General features: G+C 36.0%; 3 protein-coding genes across 4 annotated transcripts; 2 read left to right on the plus strand and 1 right to left on the minus strand.

The window, feature by feature from the left end:
- The first annotated feature begins 3,304 nt into the window (after positions 1–3,304).
- GH9C2 (glycosyl hydrolase 9C2) lies at positions 3,305–7,775 on the plus strand. The gene is made up of 9 exons (XM_048113341.2): positions 3,305–3,724; positions 3,804–4,016; positions 4,155–4,355; positions 5,457–5,546; positions 5,627–5,791; positions 6,020–6,304; positions 6,385–6,733; positions 6,819–6,893; positions 6,977–7,775. Exons 1-9 carry the CDS (start codon positions 3,518–3,520, stop codon positions 7,273–7,275), a joined length of 1,884 nt encoding a protein of 627 aa, XP_047969298.1. The 5' UTR covers positions 3,305–3,517; the 3' UTR covers positions 7,276–7,775.
- Positions 7,776–8,374: 599 nt separating this feature from the next.
- LOC125213008 (Leucine-rich repeat (LRR) family protein) lies at positions 8,375–12,762 on the plus strand. 2 transcript variants are annotated; one of them, XR_007174808.2, is made up of 7 exons: positions 8,375–8,723; positions 9,496–9,650; positions 10,305–10,522; positions 11,063–11,675; positions 11,772–12,005; positions 12,098–12,248; positions 12,525–12,762. XR_007174808.2 is itself a non-coding variant. In XM_048113342.2 (6 exons), the coding sequence occupies exons 1-6, from the start codon at positions 8,554–8,556 to the stop codon at positions 12,572–12,574; spliced, it is 1,683 nt and encodes a 560-aa protein (XP_047969299.1). In that variant the 5' UTR covers positions 8,375–8,553; the 3' UTR covers positions 12,575–12,762. The 2 variants fall into 2 exon arrangements, 1 of the variants encoding a protein (XP_047969299.1); XM_048113342.2 differs by having other exon boundaries at positions 11,772–12,248.
- Positions 12,763–13,538: 776 nt separating this feature from the next.
- On the minus strand, positions 13,539–21,620 carry LOC125213009 (long chain acyl-CoA synthetase 4-like). The gene is made up of 19 exons (XM_048113343.2): positions 21,354–21,620; positions 19,979–20,042; positions 19,750–19,839; positions 19,293–19,349; positions 18,959–19,007; positions 18,739–18,815; positions 18,482–18,521; positions 18,298–18,392; positions 17,982–18,149; positions 17,738–17,848; positions 17,573–17,660; positions 17,194–17,260; positions 16,802–16,877; positions 16,600–16,717; positions 15,905–16,150; positions 15,684–15,823; positions 15,079–15,261; positions 14,547–14,666; positions 13,539–13,825 (listed from the first exon to the last, which is right to left on the minus strand). Exons 1-19 carry the CDS (start codon positions 21,503–21,505, stop codon positions 13,790–13,792), a joined length of 1,977 nt encoding a protein of 658 aa, XP_047969300.1. The 5' UTR covers positions 21,506–21,620; the 3' UTR covers positions 13,539–13,789.
- Positions 21,621–23,036: the final 1,416 nt, after the last annotated feature.

Consider the following 23,036-nt stretch of genomic DNA (forward strand, 5'->3'; position numbering starts at 1 on the left):
ACTTTTATTTTGTTCCACTTTTCTTTATAAATCAAAGATGTGCTTTTAATTTAGAATTTGCAATTATAAGAAATTGTTCTAGAACTTTAACATTCAATGAAATTAGCTTATATAGAGAAACTTACAAAATTCTACACGTTATTTATCAGCATCTATCATAAATAACGCGGATGTATAGTCCACAGTTTTTCTTTTGGAATTTAAATTTAATTGTAGTCCACAGTTTTTCTTTTGCAATTTAAATTTAATTGAGTTATTTTGATGAGTGTGATCCTACACAGATTCATAAACAGAAAAAAATGTCAACTTTGCATTTCAGATCTCTCATTTAACTTATAGAAGATACTCCGTATAACATCGTCCCATGAAAATATGAGCATCTGAAATGACACGAGAATTAATGCATAATTAGTAAGTAAGAGAGATAAAAAAAAATGATAGTTTAAGTAGTTTTAGTGTATAGTGTGACCCACATTATTATTACTAGTGTTTAATGAATTGTAATAGTGAACCATAATAGTATAAGTTGTAAATAATAGTATGATATAGTATATAAATAAAAAATTGGGGACAACTTTTTATAAATGTAAATGTTTATATTTTTATGGGACGAACGAAAATAGAAAGTACACGTATTTTTATGGGACATAGAGAGTTGATAAATGCATATGGCCATATGGGTAAAATATCTATGTCAAAGATGATATGTTTTCAAAAACCAAATTTCATGTTTGCTGATTTAACATTTTTTTAGTTGAAATAGGAGTATAAATTTTGTGATGAACTTCTATATATTTTTTTCAAACAATGAACTTTGTGCGAAAAAAGAGATCCAGGATTCAATCTTACCTCTCTTCCAACTCCCAATTCAAAACAAAATATTACTCTGATATTAATTTGTTATGTTATGTGGAAGACCTACCATAATTTATTAGAAATGTAAAAAGGTAGAGTTATTTTTGGTAATTTGATTTTTAGTTACACACATGACGAAAGAAATATTTCTCTTGATTTTCTGGGTGAATAAACGTGACTTGTGAATTCACAATTTACCATTTATTCCCATTCTTGTACTGGGACCAACTGGTTAAAAATAAATATCTTTATTTAAATTCCCACAAAATAGTATATTCATTGTCTCAATTCTCAGAATTGGAAAAACCCAAAGGAGGTAGCTAAAATTTCAATTCCTCACACCAAAAATAAATGAACAAAAAATGCCTAACTTAGAAACTTCAACCCTCAAATTAATTTTTTTTTCATACTGCATACATTTATGAATAACAATGAATTAATTATGAAAAACAAACATGCTCCTCCAAAAAATTAGCCTTAATTATTTTTTTTCAAAATATAGCAGAACAAAGCACATGGATTTGAAGCCCTAAAAATCTCAATCCCATTTTTGGAATATTAACCCAGAGACACATGATAATTAAATGATTTAGGTGTCCTTATATCTAACAATATTAAAACTTTAACCAACCCACCACGTGTCACTCAATGCAAGCATCAGGGATATTTCCGACAATTCGCACCAGGTGGGGATAAAAAAAAAGAGACTACTTACCTCTGAGAAAACTTTTCTGCTTAATCTTACTGCATTTGGTATTTTTTCAAGAAAATCAATGTAACATATCAAAACCTTTTTTTTAAGGAATATCAAAACCTTATTAAATCATAATTAGGATAATTAGTTCCAATAATTTACTCCCAAGTTCCTCCACTTAAGAGTACACATTTTAATACTCATCCACAGAGTGAAAAAAGTAGAGAGAAAAGATAGGAAATAGATAATAAAATAGGCAATGTCTAACGTATAGTGGGACGATCCAAAATGAAATACGTCTTACTCGTAATGGAACGGAGGGAGTATGTTCGGTACTACTTCTCTAATTTCATTTTTTAATATCTTAGGAGTAATATATATGACCAATAGATACTCCCTCCGTCCACGATTAAGAGTCTCATTTATAAATGATGCGGGTTTTAAGAAATGTTAAGAAAAGTGAGTGAAAGAAAGTTAGTGGAATATGAGTCCCACTTGTATATATTAGTTTTAAATGATATGTGAGTGGAATGCGAATGTGGGGTCTCTTTACCATTTATGTTAATTATGAACTGAGACTCTTATGTGTGGACGGACAAAAATGAAAAAACGGAACTCTTATTCGTGGATGGAGGGAGTATTATATTTCATTAAATCATTATATTTACATTTAATTATAAAACTACTCATTTGGTCCCAAATTAATCATTGTATTTTCTTTTCAAATAAAAAAAAATATTTAATGAGGTAAGTGAAGGAGAAATAAAGTACTATCTCCGTCCACCAATAAACATCTTATTTTGCATTTTCGTTCGTCCACTAATAAATTTTCCATTTGTTACTATTTTTATAATAGACCTTGCATTCACTAACTTTATCCCACTCACATTGTATTATAAAAACTATGAGTATATAAAAATAGGACCAACATTCGACTAATATTTTTTCATCCATTTTTTACTACTCCATTTCTTAAAGTAATAAGTACTCCCTCTTTATTTGTTAATAGAGTCAACTTTGTTTATTTTGAAAAGTTCCAAAAATAACTCAATGATTTCTAATTTTAGCAAATAGTACTAAATTCTATTTTCTTATTTTATTCTTTAATGATTTTATTCTCTCCCTTCTACGGTATTCTCTAATCATTTTATTCTCCCTTTTACTTTATTCTCTTTCTTCTTAACACACTAAACATTCCGTTTTTAATCATCGTGCTAAAAGTAAATGATTCAATCAACAAGAAACGTACGAAACGGTATATATGTAAAAGTAAATTAGAGTACGAGAGAATAAACTATTAGGGATTTTTTAATAAAATTTTTACGGAAAAAATTACTCATTTATATTGGAACGTCTTTAAAAAGAACAACAATCAATTCATTTGATACTAACTGAAAAATATAAAAGCGAGATTTACATTCACCAACTTTTTTACACGCATTCTTTCATCGTACGGAGTACTTGCTAAAACACGAGTCGTCCAAAAAGCAAGACGCGTAACTAGACGCACGCGCCGCGCCGTAGGTGTTTTTCTTGCCACCTTAATTTCCGTATGAACATAACTGCAGGCGTTCCTTCGCAGCAAAAGCAAGCACATGCCTCTGCCTAATTCCATCCATCAACAATTTCAATGGTTTTCTCAAAATAATAATTTGCAAAATTAATTAATGGCACATACAAAAGAGGAAAAAATAATAAATTTGTAGGAATCATTTAATAATCTGCTCCCTTTCTCTGTAGCGCTGGGCCTGCCTTCCCTCCTCCATATAAACTGCCTTCATCTCTGCCAATTCTCCCACTCCTCTCACTCTCCATTTCCTCCCTTCCTCATTTCCTTCCATCCACATTCTGCTCATTGTGAGTTCACAGCTAATTTCACACGCATTGAGCAGAAGAGATCTGTGGATTCAATTTCCACTTTTAATTTATTTTAATTAGTGATTTTGTGGTAAACAGAAGATTTGTCAAATGGAGAAGCTCTGTTTTTCAATAGCTCCTCTGTTTCTGATTGTTGGTTTTCTGGCGCCGCTGGCATTGGCCGGCGGCCACAACTACGGCGACGCTCTGAGCAAGAGCATCCTCTTCTTCGAGGCGCAGAGATCTGGTTACTTGCCTGGAAACCAGAGAGTGCGGTGGAGGGGGAATTCCGGCCTCAATGACGGCAAAACTAGCGGGGTATGCCTTTTTCTCTTCGAGTTTTTGGACCTAATTTGAGAATTGGGGGTGAATTTTGCATGGGGATGTGTTTTTGCAGGTGGATCTGGTTGGAGGGTACTACGACGCAGGGGATAACGTGAAATTCGGGCTGCCGATGGCGTTCACCATCACTATGATGTCGTGGAGCATCCTCGAATACGGGAAGCAAATGGCTGCTAGCGGTGAGCTAGGGCACGCCATTGATGCTGTGAAGTGGGGAACTGATTATCTCATCAAAGCTCACCCCCAGCCCGATGTGCTCTACGGCGAGGTTAGAATGTGCCTTCGAATTAAGAGCTGTGTCTCAAAAATTGTTTGCAATCGCTCTGTTTCTTCTCAGTTGACTGTTGCTGAGTGTTGTTTTCAATTGATTGAGACAATTTTGGTAACGAATTTGAAATTGATTTAGGTGGGAGATGGAAACACAGATCACTACTGCTGGCAGAGGCCGGAGGATATGACGACGTCGCGAGCTGCTTACAGAATCGACCCCAGCCGACCTGGATCGGACCTCGCCGGAGAGACCGCCGCCGCCATGGCTGCTGCCTCGATGGTGTTCCGCCGCTACAACTCCGCCTACTCCGCTGAGCTGCTCAAACACGCTTCACAGGTGAATCAATTCTTCCATTTCTGGAATTCGCATTTATAATTCTGTTAATTGTAACATTAAATTTGAATTATCGCAACAAACACACACACACACACAGTCGCACCGATTGAGCTGCACTGTAACTACCCCTTCGCAGTCAGTCAGAGATGTCATTGATTGCGCATTTTAGCGGGCGGTTGGGGGTGCGCACGTTAGTGAAACGGCCGCAGTTATTAGGCAGTTACGTTTAGCTCAGCTTTTTGTCAGCTTGGTTGGTGTCGGTGCACTGTAGCAAATATAGCCCACCTTAAATACCCTTAATAATAAGGAATACTCTAGTACCGTACCCGATTAAAAATCACATTTTTCAATTTTAGTCTGTCTCCAATTAAGAGTCACACTTCATTTTTACCATAAATAGCAAGTAAGTCTCACATTCCACTAACTCAATTCACTCACATTTCATTATAAAATCAATATAAAAAATGAATCTCACATTCCACTAACTTTTTCAACTAACTTTTCTTTACATTTCTTAAAATATCTGTTCGGGTCAAAGTATGACTCTTAATAGGGAACGGAGGGAGTATAATAAAGAGATATACTAATATATTATCATGAATTTTAACAGTATTTATTTTTGTTTTTATAATCACGCTCCAATTTTGTCATTATTATAATTGCTTTGTACTCTTTGTGCCGTGCAATAAAATATAATTCCAAAACTTGCAACACATTCACATGGTTAATAATTTCTTGAAATCGAGTTAAATAGGGATCTCTCTTCAGTCACATAGTAAATTTTTTATTAAGAAAATGTTTTCACTATAATAAAATGGATGGAAGTGGAAGGGAACAATACCAATTAATGGGGCTCGGTAAATATTTCGGCGCATAAAATGGACTCATGTGGTAGGGTTATGGTATCCACCGCAAATCACGGGCTTCTCAACACCTATTTTAAATCTCAGCCGTCCATCGCCCCAAAGATCGGGCATGTCACGTGACACACCTGTCGGTGGTCGCTGTGCCCACACACAGACAATAACAACCTCTCTCCACATGCTCTGTCGATAATACCCCTCGCAGATCTGACTAACTGCGTTTCACCGTTGATTTCAGCTCTTCGATTTCGCGGACAAGTACAGGGGCAAATACGACAGTAGCATCACCATCGCGCAGAAGTACTACCGTTCCGTCAGTGGATACGCTGTACGTGATTATACCTCTACATTTCTCGGTTTTGAATATTTTTTTTAATTTTGTTTAATTGTTTTTTTTTTCTTTTGTAGGATGAACTGTTGTGGGGAGCTGCATGGATGTACAAGGCCACAAACAATGCTTACTACTTGAATTACCTTGGGAAGAATGGTGATGCCCTTGGAGGAACTGGGTGGGCCATGACTGAATTCGGGTGGGATGTTAAGTACGCTGGTGTACAGACCCTTGTTGCTAAGGTACAACATGCTTATGCTACCCTCCCAATTTCAATTGATGTCAAATTATTGGGTTTTTTAGTATTTAATGTAGTAAGTAAGTAGTAACCAATCAACTAACCATATGGGATTTGAAATTTGAATGATTGTTGTGATAGAAAAGTTGCCTCAAAAGGGCCAAGACTTCATTTTTATTGCAGTACACAACAGTAGCTTATAACTAATGAAAGCTTTTATTCCTCTGTGCAGTTCTTGATGTCAGGGAGAGGTGGGGGAAACACTGCTGTGTTTGAAAAGTATCAGGAGAAGGCGGAGTTCTTCATGTGTTCGTGTTTGGGTAAGGGCAACCGCAATGCTCAGAAGACTCCGGGAGGCCTCATTTTCAGACAGAGATGGAACAATATGCAGTTTGTGACGAGTGCTTCATTCCTCATGACTGTCTACTCCGATTACCTTACATCTGCTGGCAAGTCCCTTAGGTGTGCAAGCGGAAACGTCTCGCCTTCTCAGCTACTTTCCTTCGCCAAATCTCAGGTAAAGGCAGCAACATCGACAGCTTCTTGCCCACATTGGTTATAAAGACTTATCTGTTTGTCTATGGCTGCACAATGTAGGTGGACTACATCCTTGGAGACAACCCACGTGCCACGAGCTACATGGTTGGATATGGCAACAACTACCCGAGACAAGTGCACCACAGGGCTTCGTCTATTGTGTCGTACAAGGTGGATCCTACGTTTGTTACCTGCAGGGGAGGCTATGCAACCTGGTACAACAGGAAGGCTAATGATCCCAATCTTCTTACTGGCGCCATTGTCGGAGGTCCTGATGCTTATGACAATTTTGCTGATCAGAGAGACAACTATGAGCAAACCGAGCCTGCAACTTACAACAATGCTCCACTCCTCGGCATTCTGGCCAGGCTTCATGCCGGTCACAGCGGCTATAACCAGCTCCTACCTGGTTAGTCTAGTTTAATGACTAAACAGTTCCTTTTAAATTTTTAAATGCAAGAGTTGCTGAATGTTTCTTGCAATTTTTGTATCAGTGGAGCTTCCTACTCTTAAGCCGATTGCTGCTCACCCAACTCCATCCACGAAGCCTGTGGTGAAACGCACTCCAGGTAGCCTTTGCAAAATATGCTAAAAATACAATTCTTGTTTCTTGAAGGTGTAAAAATTGACATTTGTGGTATTATTTGCACAGTTTCATCTCCCAGTTTGGTTGCCATTACTCAGAAGGTTACAGCTTCATGGGTGTCCAGGGGAAAAACCTACTACAGATACTCCACAATTGTTACCAACAAATCTTCCAAGAATTTGAAGAATTTGAAGCTCTACATTTCCAAACTCTATGGTCCTGTATGGGGCCTCACAAAGTCTGGTGATTCTTACTCATTCCCGTCTTGGGTGAACACGCTGGCTGCTGGCAAAAGCATCGAGTTTGTGTATATCCACTCGGCTTCCCAGGCAGTGGTCTCAGTATCAAGCTATACTCTTGCTTAAGAAGCATGCACATCAATCACAGTCCTCTCTGGTTTTTTATCGGGTTGTGATCAAGAATTGTGCAGCTATACACAACAGGAACCTCTCTTCCGTGTTGAAGTTTATTTTGAAGTTTGAGTTTTCTCTCTGTTGATTCGTGAGCTGAGAATAGGAGTTGCTGAAGATGAAGTTATAGGGTAAATAAGGTTTAAGAAATGGATGAAGAAAGGAGTGAAGAGACAATTTCAAACAAGTGCTCATCCTCTTTCTTCTCCTCTTCACCAGTCACAGGATAGATTGAGAGAGTGAGATGAGAAGTTAATTTAAAATGTCCAAAACAAGTCAAAATCTTTTTTGCTTATTTGTTCCTTCATAGCAGGTTTGATTTCCCATTGTGTTTGTGTCTTTTGTGTTTGATGTTGTAAACTTTACAACATTTCTTGTCTGTCTTCTATATCAATTTAGTTTGCACAATGATTATGTATTTGCAATCTGCTAAGGCAATTTATTATTTCTTGTCATCCTTTTTTTTGTTGTTTTCTATTTTGATTTCCCTCAACTCTATGCTATTCAATCTTTATCCAATAAATCAATATACAAACATACTGATTTGGACTTTGGAGAAATGAAAAAAACATTAATATTGGTGCAATTGTGCAGGGTAAGCTAATGCAAACTCTAAATTATTCATCAAAACTCAAAATGTATAGAAAAATAAGTACTCAACCAGAGAGTAGAGTTATACTATAACATAAATAAATTCAATTAAAGAAATTTTAGTTAAATTTTGTACTTATCAAAAGAAAAAAATGAAATTACAATAAGGTTTTATACTGTTACTTCATTTTGCCAAACAATAATTTGAGATTGAATTACAATATTATCAATTCAAATTTAAATTCATAAAATTACGTTTACAACACAATTATGGTGCCAAATAGTATACAATAATTTAAGGTGCTAACTGTAATTTAAAAAAAAAACTGTAACGAAACTCTATAAATTGAGAAGTAAATTGCGTTCAAAGCTGAATTATCTGAATGCGGCAATAAAAAAATGGCGGTAGAAAAAAATTATTCGGAAATACAGTATAAATTAAAACAGACGTGCGTGGAGACCACTCAACGCATTTCTCTGCCCTATATTTTCTCCTTTTTGTGTTTTTCTCTCTCGGTATACAAAGTCAATTTTCTTCCTTCTCACCCTCAATAATTCTATACATTCGTCGATTTTCGATCCATTTCTACAAAATAATCTCAGAATTGAGAAGGCGCAGCTGAAATCTAGGAGCTAGAATTGATGGAGAGTTTATTGGAGCGCATGTGCATCGACGCGGCGACTGAGAGCGCCGTCGCCGTCGACAAGTGGCGAAGGCAGCGGCGATCGCTTGAGCGCATGCCGCCTCATCTCGCGGAGGCTCTCCTCCGCCGTCTCCTCCAGCGCCGCATGCTTTATCCATCGCTGCTCGAGTATGTTTTCTTGTTGAACCTAGGGATTTGCTTCATTAGCTGTGTTATTATCCATCTGTTCGAGTATGTTTTCTTGTTTGCGAGATTTGCTCGTGTTTGATTAAAGGCTAATTAATTTTGATTCTGCGAATTTTTAGATCGCATTGCGTAGTAGAAATAGATGTGAAAATTTATGCGTAGAGTAATTAGATTCGCGTAATGTGCGGGTGAAGATCGCTGATGTATTCATCTGAACTTTCATTTTTTGACTTCTAGTTTCATTGATTGTGGATTCAGTAGTGTAATGTACGAGTAAAGATAGATATGAAATATTTATGCATAGAGTAATTAGATTCGTGTGATGTGCGAGTGAAGATCGCTGATGTATTCATCTGAACTTTCATTTTTTGACTTCTAGTTTCATTGATTGTGGATTCAGTAGTGTAATGTGCGAGTAAAGATAGATATGAAATATTTATGTATAGAGAAATTAGATTCGTGTAATGTGAAGATCGCTGATGTATTCATCTGAACTTTCATTTTTGGACTGCTAATTTCATTGATTGTGGAATGAGTAGTGTTTAGTAGTTGATGTGTATTGCTCCTTCATAGGTAGATCCTTCCTTGTTGCATTAATTGTTTGATAATGATGTTCTTCTTTCTGCGTTCATTGTGTTACATTAAGTGTTTGATAATGATGAATCGCATTTACCTTTTCTGGAATAGTGCTTATAATTCTAATTTAGAAAGGTTGTGCTCCTTCAGTTACATTTATGTTTTTTTCGAATGTCAGAGTTTTCAAATACAGTGTAGAGGTTGTTGACCTAAGTGGTGAAAGCTCTGTGGATGCCGAGTGGATGGCATACTTGGGAGCATTCCGCTATCTCAATTCTTTGATTTTGGCAGACTGCCATAAAATCAATAATGCATCTCTTTGGTATATAACAGGTGAGAAATTTGTACAACTTTTATAAAATTCATTCTAATTTTCGTAGTCTGCATTTATAAACAAGAATACATGTGAAATATATTCCTTCTAATCAATAATGCAGCTCTTTGGAACATAACATGATTTGTTTTGTGAAACTCTCGGTATTTATTGTGGGTCACAGTTGGACTAACATAATTTTCGGTAATACAGGCATCATATTAGATTTGTGAGGGAGATTACATTTAGACATTGATAGAAAAGCAGGAGTATGGGCTTGTTTGTGTGAGCATCTATATTTTTACCCCTAAGCTGTTAGTTGAGTTTTTTCATTTTTTTTTGTTTCCTTTTTAAATTATCTAATTCAGTGGTAGTATACTCAGGTAGTTCATATCTCTTACCCCTTTATTTCTCAGATCCTTTTATGACTATTCAGTTGGACTCCTTAAACTATTCTTCTCCGGTGATATAATTTTCAATCCTTACTGTAAACCTTTCATCCATGATTCAATTCTTACTCTGATCTAATGCATATAAATTATCTAAGGCTCAATGTTTGCTTTTATTTTTTATGCTGTACTAGTTGATTTCAATTTACAATTTTTCTCTAAGAGCTTTAAGTTTCAATGTTTTGTTGAAATCTTGCTAAAAGAAGCTAGTCACACTTCTTTCAGGCTTGCCAACTTTAAAGGAGATGGATCTTTCAAGATGCTCTAAGATAACAGATGCTGGAATACAACATCTATTATCACTTCCAGCCCTTGAGAAATTATGGATCTCTGAAACAGGTGTTACTGCAGATGGTGTCATAATTCTCGCTTCACTGAGGCACTTATTGCTGTTGGACCTGGGTGGTTTACCTGTCACTGATTCAGCTTTGAATTCTCTTCAGGTGCACTCTCTCTCTCTCTCTCACACACACACACACACTCACACACGCATGTAGTTTACTTGAGGGCAATAATTACTGTAGCTGCACTAAAATGGTTTTGGTACTTTCATCCCCCTTTATCCTCATTTGATTTATGATAATAGTCGTAGCTGCAGTGAGATTTTATTTCCTCTTTCGTAAAGATGTTCTACAAACACAACTAAATGCAAAAGGTTGTGGTAGAAACATCATGGTGCTCATATTTATAAGGGGCCCTCTCACATTTGTAAAACCGGTTTTGAGTCTTCCTAATTATAAATGATTTTTTTCTGGAGTAGGATTAGCCGTTTAAGAAAGACTTTGTGTAATGTTTCTCGACATCAGTCCTGTTTGCTAATAAATCTTATTTGAGCTTTTCGAATCATGTTACTAAGGACCTTATTAGGATTGTGGTTTTCACCTACAGTGGGTGCTTCTGACATTTCATCTTTCATTTTACCTTTTCTGAAGCAAATTACCTGTCACTTATCTGTCAAAGCTGACATAATGTAAAATCCACAGACTCTCACGAAGTTGCAAGGTTTAGACCTTTGGGGGAGTGAAGTATCTAATGAAAGTGTGACGACACTCAAGATGTTCCGAAATTTGAGTTTCTTAAACCTAGCTTGGACCAAAGTCACAATGTTGCCAAATTTGCCCTCCCTTACAAGCCTAAACATGTGTAAATGCGCTATAAGTTCTCTATTTGAAGGAGAGGGCCAGAAACCTCGTCTGGAGAAAGTAAATTTTTCTGGAGCTACAATTCGTAACATTTCAGAAGCCTTCAAATATGTTGAAACCAGTAGACTTTCTTTGTTAGACATATCCAACTCCGTGCTTCAGTCTTATAGCTTTTTGTCTTCCATGAATGCAATGACTGATTTGGACCTGAGCGATAGTGTACGGGTTGACGACAGTTTAGTCGAACACATTGCACGCATAGGAGCAACGTTAAAAAAATTGAATCTCAGCAATACAAGAGTAAGTTCGGAGGGCATTAATGCATTAGCTGGCAGTGTTCCAAACCTCGAGACTCTATTGCTGTCTGGCACTTCCATTGATGACACAGCTATAGATTTTTTAAGCATGATGCCTGCACTCAAAGTTATCAACCTCAGCAGAACACAGGTGAAAGGTGTGGTATTTGTACCATCTGCCTCCATTTAAGTTTCTATCTTTCTTTTGGTGAACTAATCGAAACTAACTCTTCTGATGTTTTTTGACTATCTAGGATTAATGCAATTGCGCGGTGCAAATGATGAGGTCCTGTCATTTTCAGCACTAGAAAGACTCGAGCATCTCGAAACCCTGGATTTGGAACTATTACACATGAAGGATCTCGCACTGCGCCCTCTGGCAAACATGAGCAGATTGAGTCATTTATCTCTGCGAACCTCCTCCCTCACAGACGAATCATTATATCACACCTCGTCAGCTAAAAAGTTGGTTCATCTTAGTATTCAAGGTACAATGTTGACGGATGCTGGACTTGCTGCATTCGCTCCTCCCCCAGCCCTGGAAATTCTCGATCTCAGGGGCTGCTGGCTATTATCACAGGAGATTGTTTCACGCTTCTGCCAAAAGCATCCTCAACTTGAAGTAAGGCACGATTCATTTGAGACGCTTCCGTCACGAGCAACTACAAGGACCCCGAAAGGCAAGAACAGGCAGGGGAGTTCGTCCGCGCCACCCCAATATTTTGTAGTAGGTGAGTTTTCTTAAAATATACTCTCTTCGTTCCGCTTTAACTAACACATTTAATCTCACTTAGTTTATTCTCTCTTCTATTTTACTCTCTTTTCATTTCTCTCTCTCTTATTTTATTATCTCTCCACTTTACACACCAAGCATATTTCTTATCTTTATGTCGAGAAGAAACGTCCAATAGCATTGAACGGGGATAGTATATCCTCTACTGAGTTTTCTTTGGTGATGATGATCATCATGTTCCTATATTCACCACTTAATTTGACAATTTGTGCAGATCAAAGATTAAAATACAGCATAGAAGAATTACTAAGCCTCCGAATTTAGTCATCGGTATTACCAACTTCCAGTGTTCAGAGCAATCCATCGCCTTAGTCTCTATGGTCAAGGCTAAAACACAGCTTCTATGCCAAAGAAAATGTGCAGGTGTGCCTGCTCAACTACTGTACTAAAATTGTGTCTGTCATTTCGAATTATTTTTTCGACATAGAATTTTGAAATAGCTACTTTACTTAGTTCACTACTCTCATGCTTTATTGCATTGACAACATATACCTCAACACATGATCATTCCTCTTAAAGTTCTATGTCAGACCATAACTCTCGCGTGTGGTCTGGCTGCACGGGGCCTCTCCCCGGATGTGGTCTGCGACCTCCACTAAGGTGTGAGTCCCGGCCTGTACCTCTCCCTGCATACTTGGGTCTCCCTTCTTTTGTGGTCCGGCCCCATTTTGTTTAACCATTTCCAATTTTCATACGCTCATTCTTGGTTTGATGGAACGAGGAGAATGAAATGAAAATGCAAAAAAATTGTCATTTTATTCTTATCTTCGTTCCATTTCATCATCAAGAACCTTCTTGATATGATGGAATGAATTGATAAGATGAATTGAAGGAGAGAATGAAGTGAAAATGCAAAAAAATCATTTCATTTTAATACTCCCTCCATTTCAACTAAGTTGAGTTGTATTTCCTTTTGGGACATCTCAATGTAGTTGAGTCATTTTTTTTTTGACAAAAAACAAAACATCCATTCACTCTTACTTTATATTCCATCACCTACTTTACTCTCTTTATCTTTTTTATTTTATTCATCTCTCCTATTTTTCAACGTAATTTATTAATGTCTGTGTCCAAAAGTTTTGATTCAACTTAGTTGGGACGAAAGGAGTATAAGAAGGGCCTTAATTTCCATGCCTGAAAAAAACTTCACTATAATAAGATGAATCAAGTACTATTCCTACTTTATTTAAAATAATATGAGCCTTATTCATTGACAAAGGTAGTAGTATTTCATTACTAAGAGCAACACCACAAATTTTTTCACACTAAAAAACAAATAGTGACACTGGCAATCAAATTCAAGATACAAGTCAGATGGAAGAAAAAAGAAAAGATCCGGATAATACATTGAGCAGAGAGAGTAGAAGGATAAATAAAATTCAAGGAATATTTTATACACAGTCCAAAATAAGTTAATTTCAGTCATCGCTCTGGGATTTTCATAATATTACCGCCTCTCCTTCATCGTATGATGGCTGCTTATTTCAAGCTCTTGTACATGTCGTCAACAGCATTCTGCAACAACGCAAGTACCATAAATCACTCTCATAATAGGCGCAAATTAATAGCAACCACAACATATATAGATAAGTACTCCCTCCTTCCCACAAAGATTGTCCCACTTTGACCAGACACGAGTTTTAAGAAATGTAATAAAAAGTGAGTTGAAAAAGTTAGTAGAGTGGGTCCTACTTTTATATATTAGTTTTATAATAAAATGTGAGTAGGAATAAATTAGTGGAATATGAGGTCCACTATAAAAAATGGTAAAAAGTGAAATGCGATAAACTTTGTGGAACGGACGAAAATGGAAAAATGGAACAATCTTTGTGGGACGGATGGAGTAATATGGTTAGCTTAGTTTATGATTGACCTAGATGAATAAAAACTGGATTTAAACTTATGATATCCCAAGGTTATTAATAATTTCAATAATAATTATGATAAAAAATAGGGTAAATTTTTTCCTGGCAAATTCGATGCTAAGTTGGCACAAGTGTGTAAATTTTTGGTGATGTAGATGAAAAGTGATAGCAAGTGTGTATTAATGTAACGACGTGGACAAGTAGACAATGTCATTTTAAGCCTAAACAGCGGATATAAAATATTTTTGGTCAAATGGGACAATTGAATTTTTCAAAATTTGTGATTTATTATTCTAATTTCAGAAATGATTTATTCTTCGTGATTTTATAAGCGGTTCATAATCTTGTTAGAGAGGTGAAAGACGACCCACCTGGTAGTACTTGAGCATCTGGGGCCTTTTGATCTTGAACGTTGGCGTGATAAGGTCTCGTTCCAAGTCGAACGGGACTGGATCAAGGTGGACAGCTTTGATGAATTCAAAACCCTTCAACTGCAACATATGGTAGGCTTAGACTTCACATTACAAGCTTTTCAAATAAGGTGAAATTGTCGTTTAATCAACTTTTCATTGACTCCTAACATGTTTTATAACTATCTCTAATCAGTTGTATAACATTTGAAACTGTAATATAAAATCCAAACCTTTTAATTTCTCACAATTGTCACACGATGATCAACTTTGAAACTTATATGGCAAAATCAAATATGATGTGGCAACAAAACAACGCCGAATATTTGATTTTGCCACATTAGTTTAGGTTTGACCATTGTGCGACAATTGCGAAAAAATGAAAATTTGTGATAAAATTCAAAAAGTTGGGATTGACTAGGAAGCCAACGAAAATTTCTAATTCATATAATTGAAACACATCGAAGTCCATAGGAAGTTAAAGAAGAGAAACCTTTTTTTCTTTTCCGATCCTTGCAAGCTCTCCAACAAAGTATTGTTTTACTTTGGGATTTTGACATAGGGTCTCGAAGTCCCCTGATTCACCATTCTGTGCAGCCCATTCCTCCACTGCTTGTTTGTTTGGGTTTATTACAGCAACAAGGCAAGACTCGAAGCTGTTCCCGTACACCCATATCTGCAACAGTAAAAAACACGATGAAACTCAGACGACCCGAAGTAGCACTTTTAACAGTATTCGAAGTTCTTCATGGGAACGTTCGATGTTCCATTGAGTTTATGACACTGATGTGGAGTGATTTGATAGACATACCAACAGAAGCATATAGCACAACTAGCAAGAAGCTACTAAAAAACAACAACATGCAGAGCGAGAAAACAGAGATAGGAAAATGTAGGAAGTAAAACCCTATTAACAACTAAATAAATAAGTACTAGTAACTAATAAAATCTAATGATGCATATCGATATCAGACCCACAAGTACATACTATTAAACGGGGGCAAATAGAAGAATACCATTCTCATGCTATATATAGACATGTTCAAACTTGTATCTGGAAAAGAATGCAGAAGTTAACACAATAACAGTCGCACGTACCGAGTCAATGGCAGAAACTAGACCATAGATGTTTTCCAAGTTCTCTACTGCAACATATTCTCCTTGCGAGAGTTTGAAAATGTTCTTCTTACGATCAATAATTTTCAAGCTGCCATCTGCCTGCCATTCACCAACATCACCTACAAAAAACAAGATTTCCGGAAATAAGAAAATAAAACTAGGAATTAAGACCAATCCCATATGATCATTGCATTAGCAACCTGTGTGAAACCAGCCGTCAACAAAGACTTCTTTGGTTAGGTCTTCGCGTTTGTAGTAGCCAGAAAACAGAGTATCCCCCCTTACACACACTTCTCCACGTGGTTGGCTCGAAAGTGCATCGTATCCCATTTCAGGAACAGATTCCAGACAAACATCCACATTAGGCACTGGAGGTCCCACTGTGCCCAGCATATTCAACTCATCCGGTATTGAAACAAATGTACCAGCACAAGTTTCTGTCAAGCCTACACGCATGCAAAACGAAAAAACAAACACGTGACCCAGTTACAACAATCAATCACCAATTGAAGTCCAGAAAACTGTATGCCGCCAAAATCCCATTGTGAGTTTGAAAAGACATGTCATAGTCGACTCTCGAATAGATTATTCAGGTAGTCTTTGTAGGTTCAGGTGAAAAAATTCACAGGCAGTTCAAGTAACATTGAGTCGTTGATATGATAATTAAGAATATTATATAGCATCAAAACAAGTAGCACAGAACTTTCCACATGTAAGAATAAATCATTTTACATGTAAACTTTAGTTGCCATCTTTTGGAGAAACTAACAAAAGGGAGTATCAAGATGCAACCTAAAAGCGCACCAGGACTAAATAAGCAAGCCGTTTTATGGAAAGAGGAAAAATAAATAAAAATGATACTAGTAAATAAACTTCATAAGATAAAGGAATATACCGTATCCTTGAAGAACATAAGAGCATGTCACAACTCTCAGATACTCTTCTACATGGGAGGCAAGAGGTGCTGCTCCGGATAAGATAAGCCTTACATTACCCCCAAGACCTTGCTTTACCTGAAAGAGCATACCAGGAGAGTGCAGTCATGCATATGTGACAACTTAGATAGATATGAAAACCATAAAAAAAAGAAAAACTACCTTGCTGAAGACAACTTTGTCACACAGTGGAGCTGCCTCAGAATGCTTATGACCCTTTTTCATATGACGTAGTTTTCTGGAAAACATGAGTTTGATGTGCAGGTATTAGAACCAAGAAAACAAGTTAATGCCCTACAACTAAAGTACAGAGGTCACAGCTTGAGAGCACAGTGAGAGAATAAAGCTATAAGGTTAGGCCCAACAGAGGCTTATTCACTAATGATAAGTATAAACAAACATGAAAATGTATCATGAAGTGAACTTCAATGGTTGGCAAGGAATATTGCAAAACTTTTTCACGTATCAGTACTTTGTACTACGTTTTTTGTTCTTATTTTTATCCTTTTTCATCAGTCAGAATCTTTAGTAAGGGAAAATGCACGAGAACTTACAAAGAGTAAGCAAGATTAAACATGGTTTTTTTAATGAAACCCCCTGCAGATATCCTCTGTTGCAAACCTGAAATAGAGAGCGAACACAACAAGGTCACAAAAAAAAACCAGAAACCAGAGTCCAATCCTGGGTCTCGGTGGTTTTAAAGGGGCCTCAGTGGAGCACATAGATCGGAAAAATGAACCTATAACTTTGTGAGTTTATTTGCTGGATATTGGATCTTTTGTCACAAATTAAAATTTTGTAGAATGTGTAATCAATCATGAGGGAAAAGGAAATCCTTCAATATAGTATTCCAATCAGCAACTCGCATTCCCATCTCAAACAAAATAGTCAGTCAATTATCAACAACACATATGCTGAAGGACAGGTACCAACCTGAATATATTCTATCTAATACGCGGGGAACTGCACAGAAAATTGTTGGCTTAAGCTCCGCTATATCTTCAGTTAATAACTTTACATCCTGTGAATTAGAAAGTATCATCCTTCCATCAGTCATGCTCTCTCTGTTGTTTAAAATATGAAATATAACCTTCTTACCCCACGCCAAAATCCAATTGAAGCCCCATGATTAATGAAACACTCTTCAATAACACGATCAAAGATATGGGCCAATGGAAGGTATGATAGATACACATCATTTATGGTCAACTGCAAAATAAACAAGAATGAAAATTGCAATTTTTTGTCAAATATTGTTCAGGAATAAGAACAGTTAGATTAGGTTAATGTCTCACAATTGAATTACACAAATAATGAGGGGATCAAATAGATAAGTAGCTACCGATTCATTGACACTCTCTAATAAGCGTTTTACTCCAGCTATCAAAGTGACAATGCTGTTGTTAGAAATCAGGACTCCCTTGGGGTCTCCAGTGGTACCACTAGTATACATTATAGTGCAAATGTCGCTTTTCTTTTTCACTGGAAGTTCAAAGTCCTCATTTGATCCCTGCACAAGATAAATGGAGGTGACTTATATATGATGTCGTGTCCAAAACAAAGTGATTCCAACTAATAGGGGTCGCAGACTAGATGATGATAAGAATTCATCTTCTAACACGAAGGAAAGCAGTAACAGATTAACACCATCTGCTTACCAGTGACAAAAATTCATCCCAAGAATACATAGTCACCCCATATTTTTCAGCTTCTTCCTTCTGTTGAGGAGTAGCCTTCCCAAAGCTTACAATTGCTGAAAATGAAGTTGTAAACTCATCATTATAACAAACATTAACATGAATGAAAAATGCTCAAGGAATTGTGACTCCACAAGGTACTTACTTTTCAAGTAACTTGCTGCGCCTGGAAATGTTTTCAAAAGCTGCAAAAACATCAGTGAAGTGTGCATCAGTTACTTGTACTGATATCCTGGTAAAATCTATCAGATATTTAAATACTAAGATGCAGAATCCAATATATGGATTCGTTTCGCTATACATCAATAACATTCTATTCTAATAAGAATAGCAATGACAAGAACTTCCATATTACATGCTACTAATACAAACTATTAGGAACTTTTTCTTCTACAAATATACCTCGGAGATCTTTTTCTCTTCAACAAAGGCTAGTGCGACTTCAGCATGACAGATGATGAACTCAATTGCCCCAGCCCCTGAACCATACAAAGGGAATATAATTAACTATGGCAGTATGGCTGAATATCTACTTCTGGTGTTTAAACCTCTAAACTTGTGTAATTGTGTTTCATCTGTTCAAGTTATGACAATTGTAGTAAAGGAGGGATTGATTACATACCTAACGTGTCATACAGAGGGACACAATAGAGTCCATGAGCATTACATGCCTGTAGAAATATCACAAGTTAGCAAAGAAAAACTATTTCTTGATAATAGTGATACTTTACAATGCCTCAGGCCCGAGGGCATATAACAATTAAGAATAGAGGGGATGGAAGTACTTGGAGTGAGATGAAATAATATTGACATATAGTATATAGATTTTTAGGATGCAATGCAGATTTATACATAATTAAGAGCAGTCAAAGTATAGATCCATTTGTTATTGAGCACCCATATACAGATGTAAAAGACAAAGGATGAATGAAGGGAGAAAGAAATTCTTGAAATACCTCCATACTCATAATCCACTCAGGTGAATTGGCACCATAGATTCCGCAACGTCCTCCCTAACATAATTAGTCAATTAAGGGAAGGTGAGATGGAAACCGGTTTACACTACAACAAACTCATAAAAATTGCAATTTCATCACTTAATTATTACAATTTCATGTCTGAAAACGTAAATGGTGGAAACATTTAGATGCCATTACTAAAACTGGAAAAAGAACAGGTGTGAATTGCATCTAGCTGTTAACAGTGACTTACTGCAATGATAACTATTAACTACATAGTAGCTATAGTTTAGATTTCCAGCCTGATGATACTATTTTAGGGAACATAGCAATTTGACAATGTGCCTTTTATAGGGTAGAAAATATAACAATAGATTAGGTAAGCTAGAGCCTAGTCTGAGCCTAGTCTACAACTACAACTCAGAAAGAAATAAGCTAGTCCAGTGATACTTACTTGCTCAATGCCAATACTGCGGATGGAGTTACCAACTTTCACAACTATGTTGTACACCTCTCTGTAAGTCATCCATAAGTATTTACCTGGCTGGTTTAGGTAGACCAATAATGATGCTTAGCCAACATGTTTCCATGGAAAGAGATAAAAGAAAGCACATTGTAGAAAAAATCTAGGGAATTTGAAGTTTGAAATATAAACAACTCATATGTTAACCAGTAGCACATACCTTCCCATTGACAAGTTCACGGCGACCAAGCATCTTGTTGTTGGGATATTTTTCTACCGACAAACTGCACCATAAAGCAGGTGAAGTGCTTAGGAAGGTAATTCAGTAAACACTAAACAGGAAGCTCGGAAACTCTCTAAAGAGATGCAGCAGGTGTCGGATACGCTATTAAGTTTGCATCTTATTCATGTACTAGTTTGTGGATTTTTGTAAATTTATATCTCAAATGTTATTATTTCTCTTAGTAGAAGAATCATAAGTATATTTTGTTCTTTTTTGGTTTCTTTGGAGGGTAAAGGGGCATAGACTTCTATCTGCACTATGTTTTCTGGAAATCCAGTGACTTCTAGTTTTCCTTATCTAGTTGAGACAATCCATAAAGATTATACAACCAACACAAATTGAAGATGTCGACCCACACAAATAAGAGGAGTAAATTTGACTTTTGTTCTTCAGGGGTTATTGCAAGTATATTGAGAATTTCTGACATTTGTGTCATCAAATTGTATCTCACATTTCATGTTCGTACTAATTAGTGATTGCATGTCAAGTCAGTTAGAGGAAGAAGAGAAACTTCATATAATGAGGGATGATGAATATCCAGATCGTAGATGTCTACGATGCTAGAACATGATGCCAAAAAGGCGATATGCTCTATGCATATAATCATATTTAAATTCCGGAAATTCAGTTCTAATAAGATAAAAACAGCACTGTCTCATCAGTCATGGGCCCCCATAGCTTTAAACCTTTCTCAATCAAAAGTTGTTCCCGTACACGCATCTTCCAGAGGATCAGATTCAATTGCATAAATCAAAATGTTAAAATTCAAAACCATTGCGAACAGAAAACAAGCAACGATCTCCAAACACAGTAAAATCAGCTCCAAATTCAACAATTCGCAGATAAACGGAAACGCTGAGCTCCACATAGAATCAGTAAACAACACAACACAACACATCGCAACAGTAGGAGGAGACGGATTCAGTTCTAATAAGATAAAAACACCACTATCTCATCAGTCATATCTCAGTCAAAGTTGATTCGATGCACGCATCTTCTACAGGATCAGATTCAATCGCACAAAACAAAATGTTTCAAATCAAAACCCTCACAAACATAAAACAAGCACAAATCTCCAAACACAGCTAAATCAGCTCCAAATTCAACGATTCGCAGATAAACACCACCGCTGAGCTCCACACAGAATCATTAAACAACAAAACACATCTAAACAGTTGACGGATTCAAATCACAGGCATCATCATCACAATCACGAAAAAACGCGCAAATGTTGACAAATCCAAACCGAAAGCAAAATCACAAACAATTCCGTAGTTCTCAGATCAAAAGCTAGATTTAAACAAAATCGCACCGGAAAATATCCCAGCAGCTGTCAAGTCCGGGAATCGGAGCCGGAAAACCATCCTTAGCAAAAATGCTCCGATAAACCGGTCCGGTCGACGGCTTTCCTTCCTCGGCAGGCTTCCCTGGCTCAACTTCCACGATATACTTGTCCTTCGCCATTTTCAAATCTCTCTCTCTCTCCGTAGAAGAAATGCGCGTGTGTGTGTATATATATATATATATATACACGAGAATTCGTATGTATTTCGCTGTAAATACTTCAGTTGACTTCAAAAAAATAGAGAAAAGGAGTAGACGAGATCTGTATTTTCTACTCCATTTTGTGGAGTACATAATTTGTATTTCTTTATTTTTTTCATTTTTAAAAGGGTAATTATGTCAAAATACAAAAAAAATACGCGGTTCTAATTTCACATATCTACTTCAAATTTAAATGCCACCTATAAACACGTCATTTTCCGATTTTTACTAAATTATATACTATTAAATTTATAAAAAATGATTCTATTATATTTGAACATCTTAGATACAATGACTTATCATTTAAATTTCAATCTCTTTTCATTCTAAATCGGTGTCATATCAGAGTTGATTGTTATTTGATTGTGTAAGAAGAAAGAAATCCGAATTTTACACATCTAGAGCTTATTCGTTGGCAATGAAAGTCAAATTGCTAGAATTAAATACGCACAATATATGATAATTACATTATTATACATCAACATGTATGGTTCATATATATGGATAACTATGCCAAAGTAAATTACAATCCAAGTCCGATGCTTCTATCACTTTTCATAGAACATAGTCCACACATATATTATAAGAATAAATATTACTTTCCTCCGTTCCATAGTAATAGAGGCATTTCATTTTGCGCACTTATTTTAAAAAAATAATTATAAATAGTTAAAATGGAGAAAAAGTAAAATAAGAGAGAAAATATTATAAATAAGACTCTTCTCTACATCATTCTTTCTCTTACTTTACTTTTTCTCCATTTTAACTATTTATAATTATTTTTTCAAAACGAGTGTGGAAAATGGAATGCCTCTATTACTATGGAACGGAGGAGTAAAATTTATCCAAATGATTAATATTGAAAAGGTTAGAATAAAATTGTTATGTTACACCAAAAATTAGAATAAATTTTATAAAATTATTACATATTGAGATATTAAATATTGAGATATAATCATTGAATTTTATGAATATGAAATCACTAGACATTAGCAAATATAGATTTGAATAAAATTTATTATGTATAGAGAAGGGGCCCCGTACATTATAGTAATATGTTGTACGGCTCCGATTCATTTCGAGAAGCTTTGATAATTTCCAACCTAAACTTATTTTTTAAAATTCATTAATTTTTGTATGCAAAAGTCAAGCCTTGTGTTAGATGGGCGAACACATTATAATTAATATTCTAATTATTTAGTCAAAAATCTTGGTTCATTATATACGCGTCTACTATCTTCTTTTACTTTTATACTTTTCAATATCCCATAAAAATTGAAATAGTCGTCCATCAACTATATAACTTTATTACATAACTACAATAGCAATAATAATAAATATATATGTATTGAATTTAGCATTTAAGTTTGTGATCGAGACTGGTACGGGTTGATTTGGTGTTGTTTGGCCAGCTCTAAATAATTGCAATCATAAATGCATTCATTTACAG

The sequence above is a fragment of the Salvia hispanica genome, chromosome 3 (assembly GCF_029641045.1).
Source record: "Salvia hispanica isolate PSC_SH4W2 chromosome 3, Shi_PSC_v1, whole genome shotgun sequence".
Lineage (NCBI taxonomy): Eukaryota > Viridiplantae > Streptophyta > Magnoliopsida > Lamiales > Lamiaceae > Salvia > Salvia hispanica.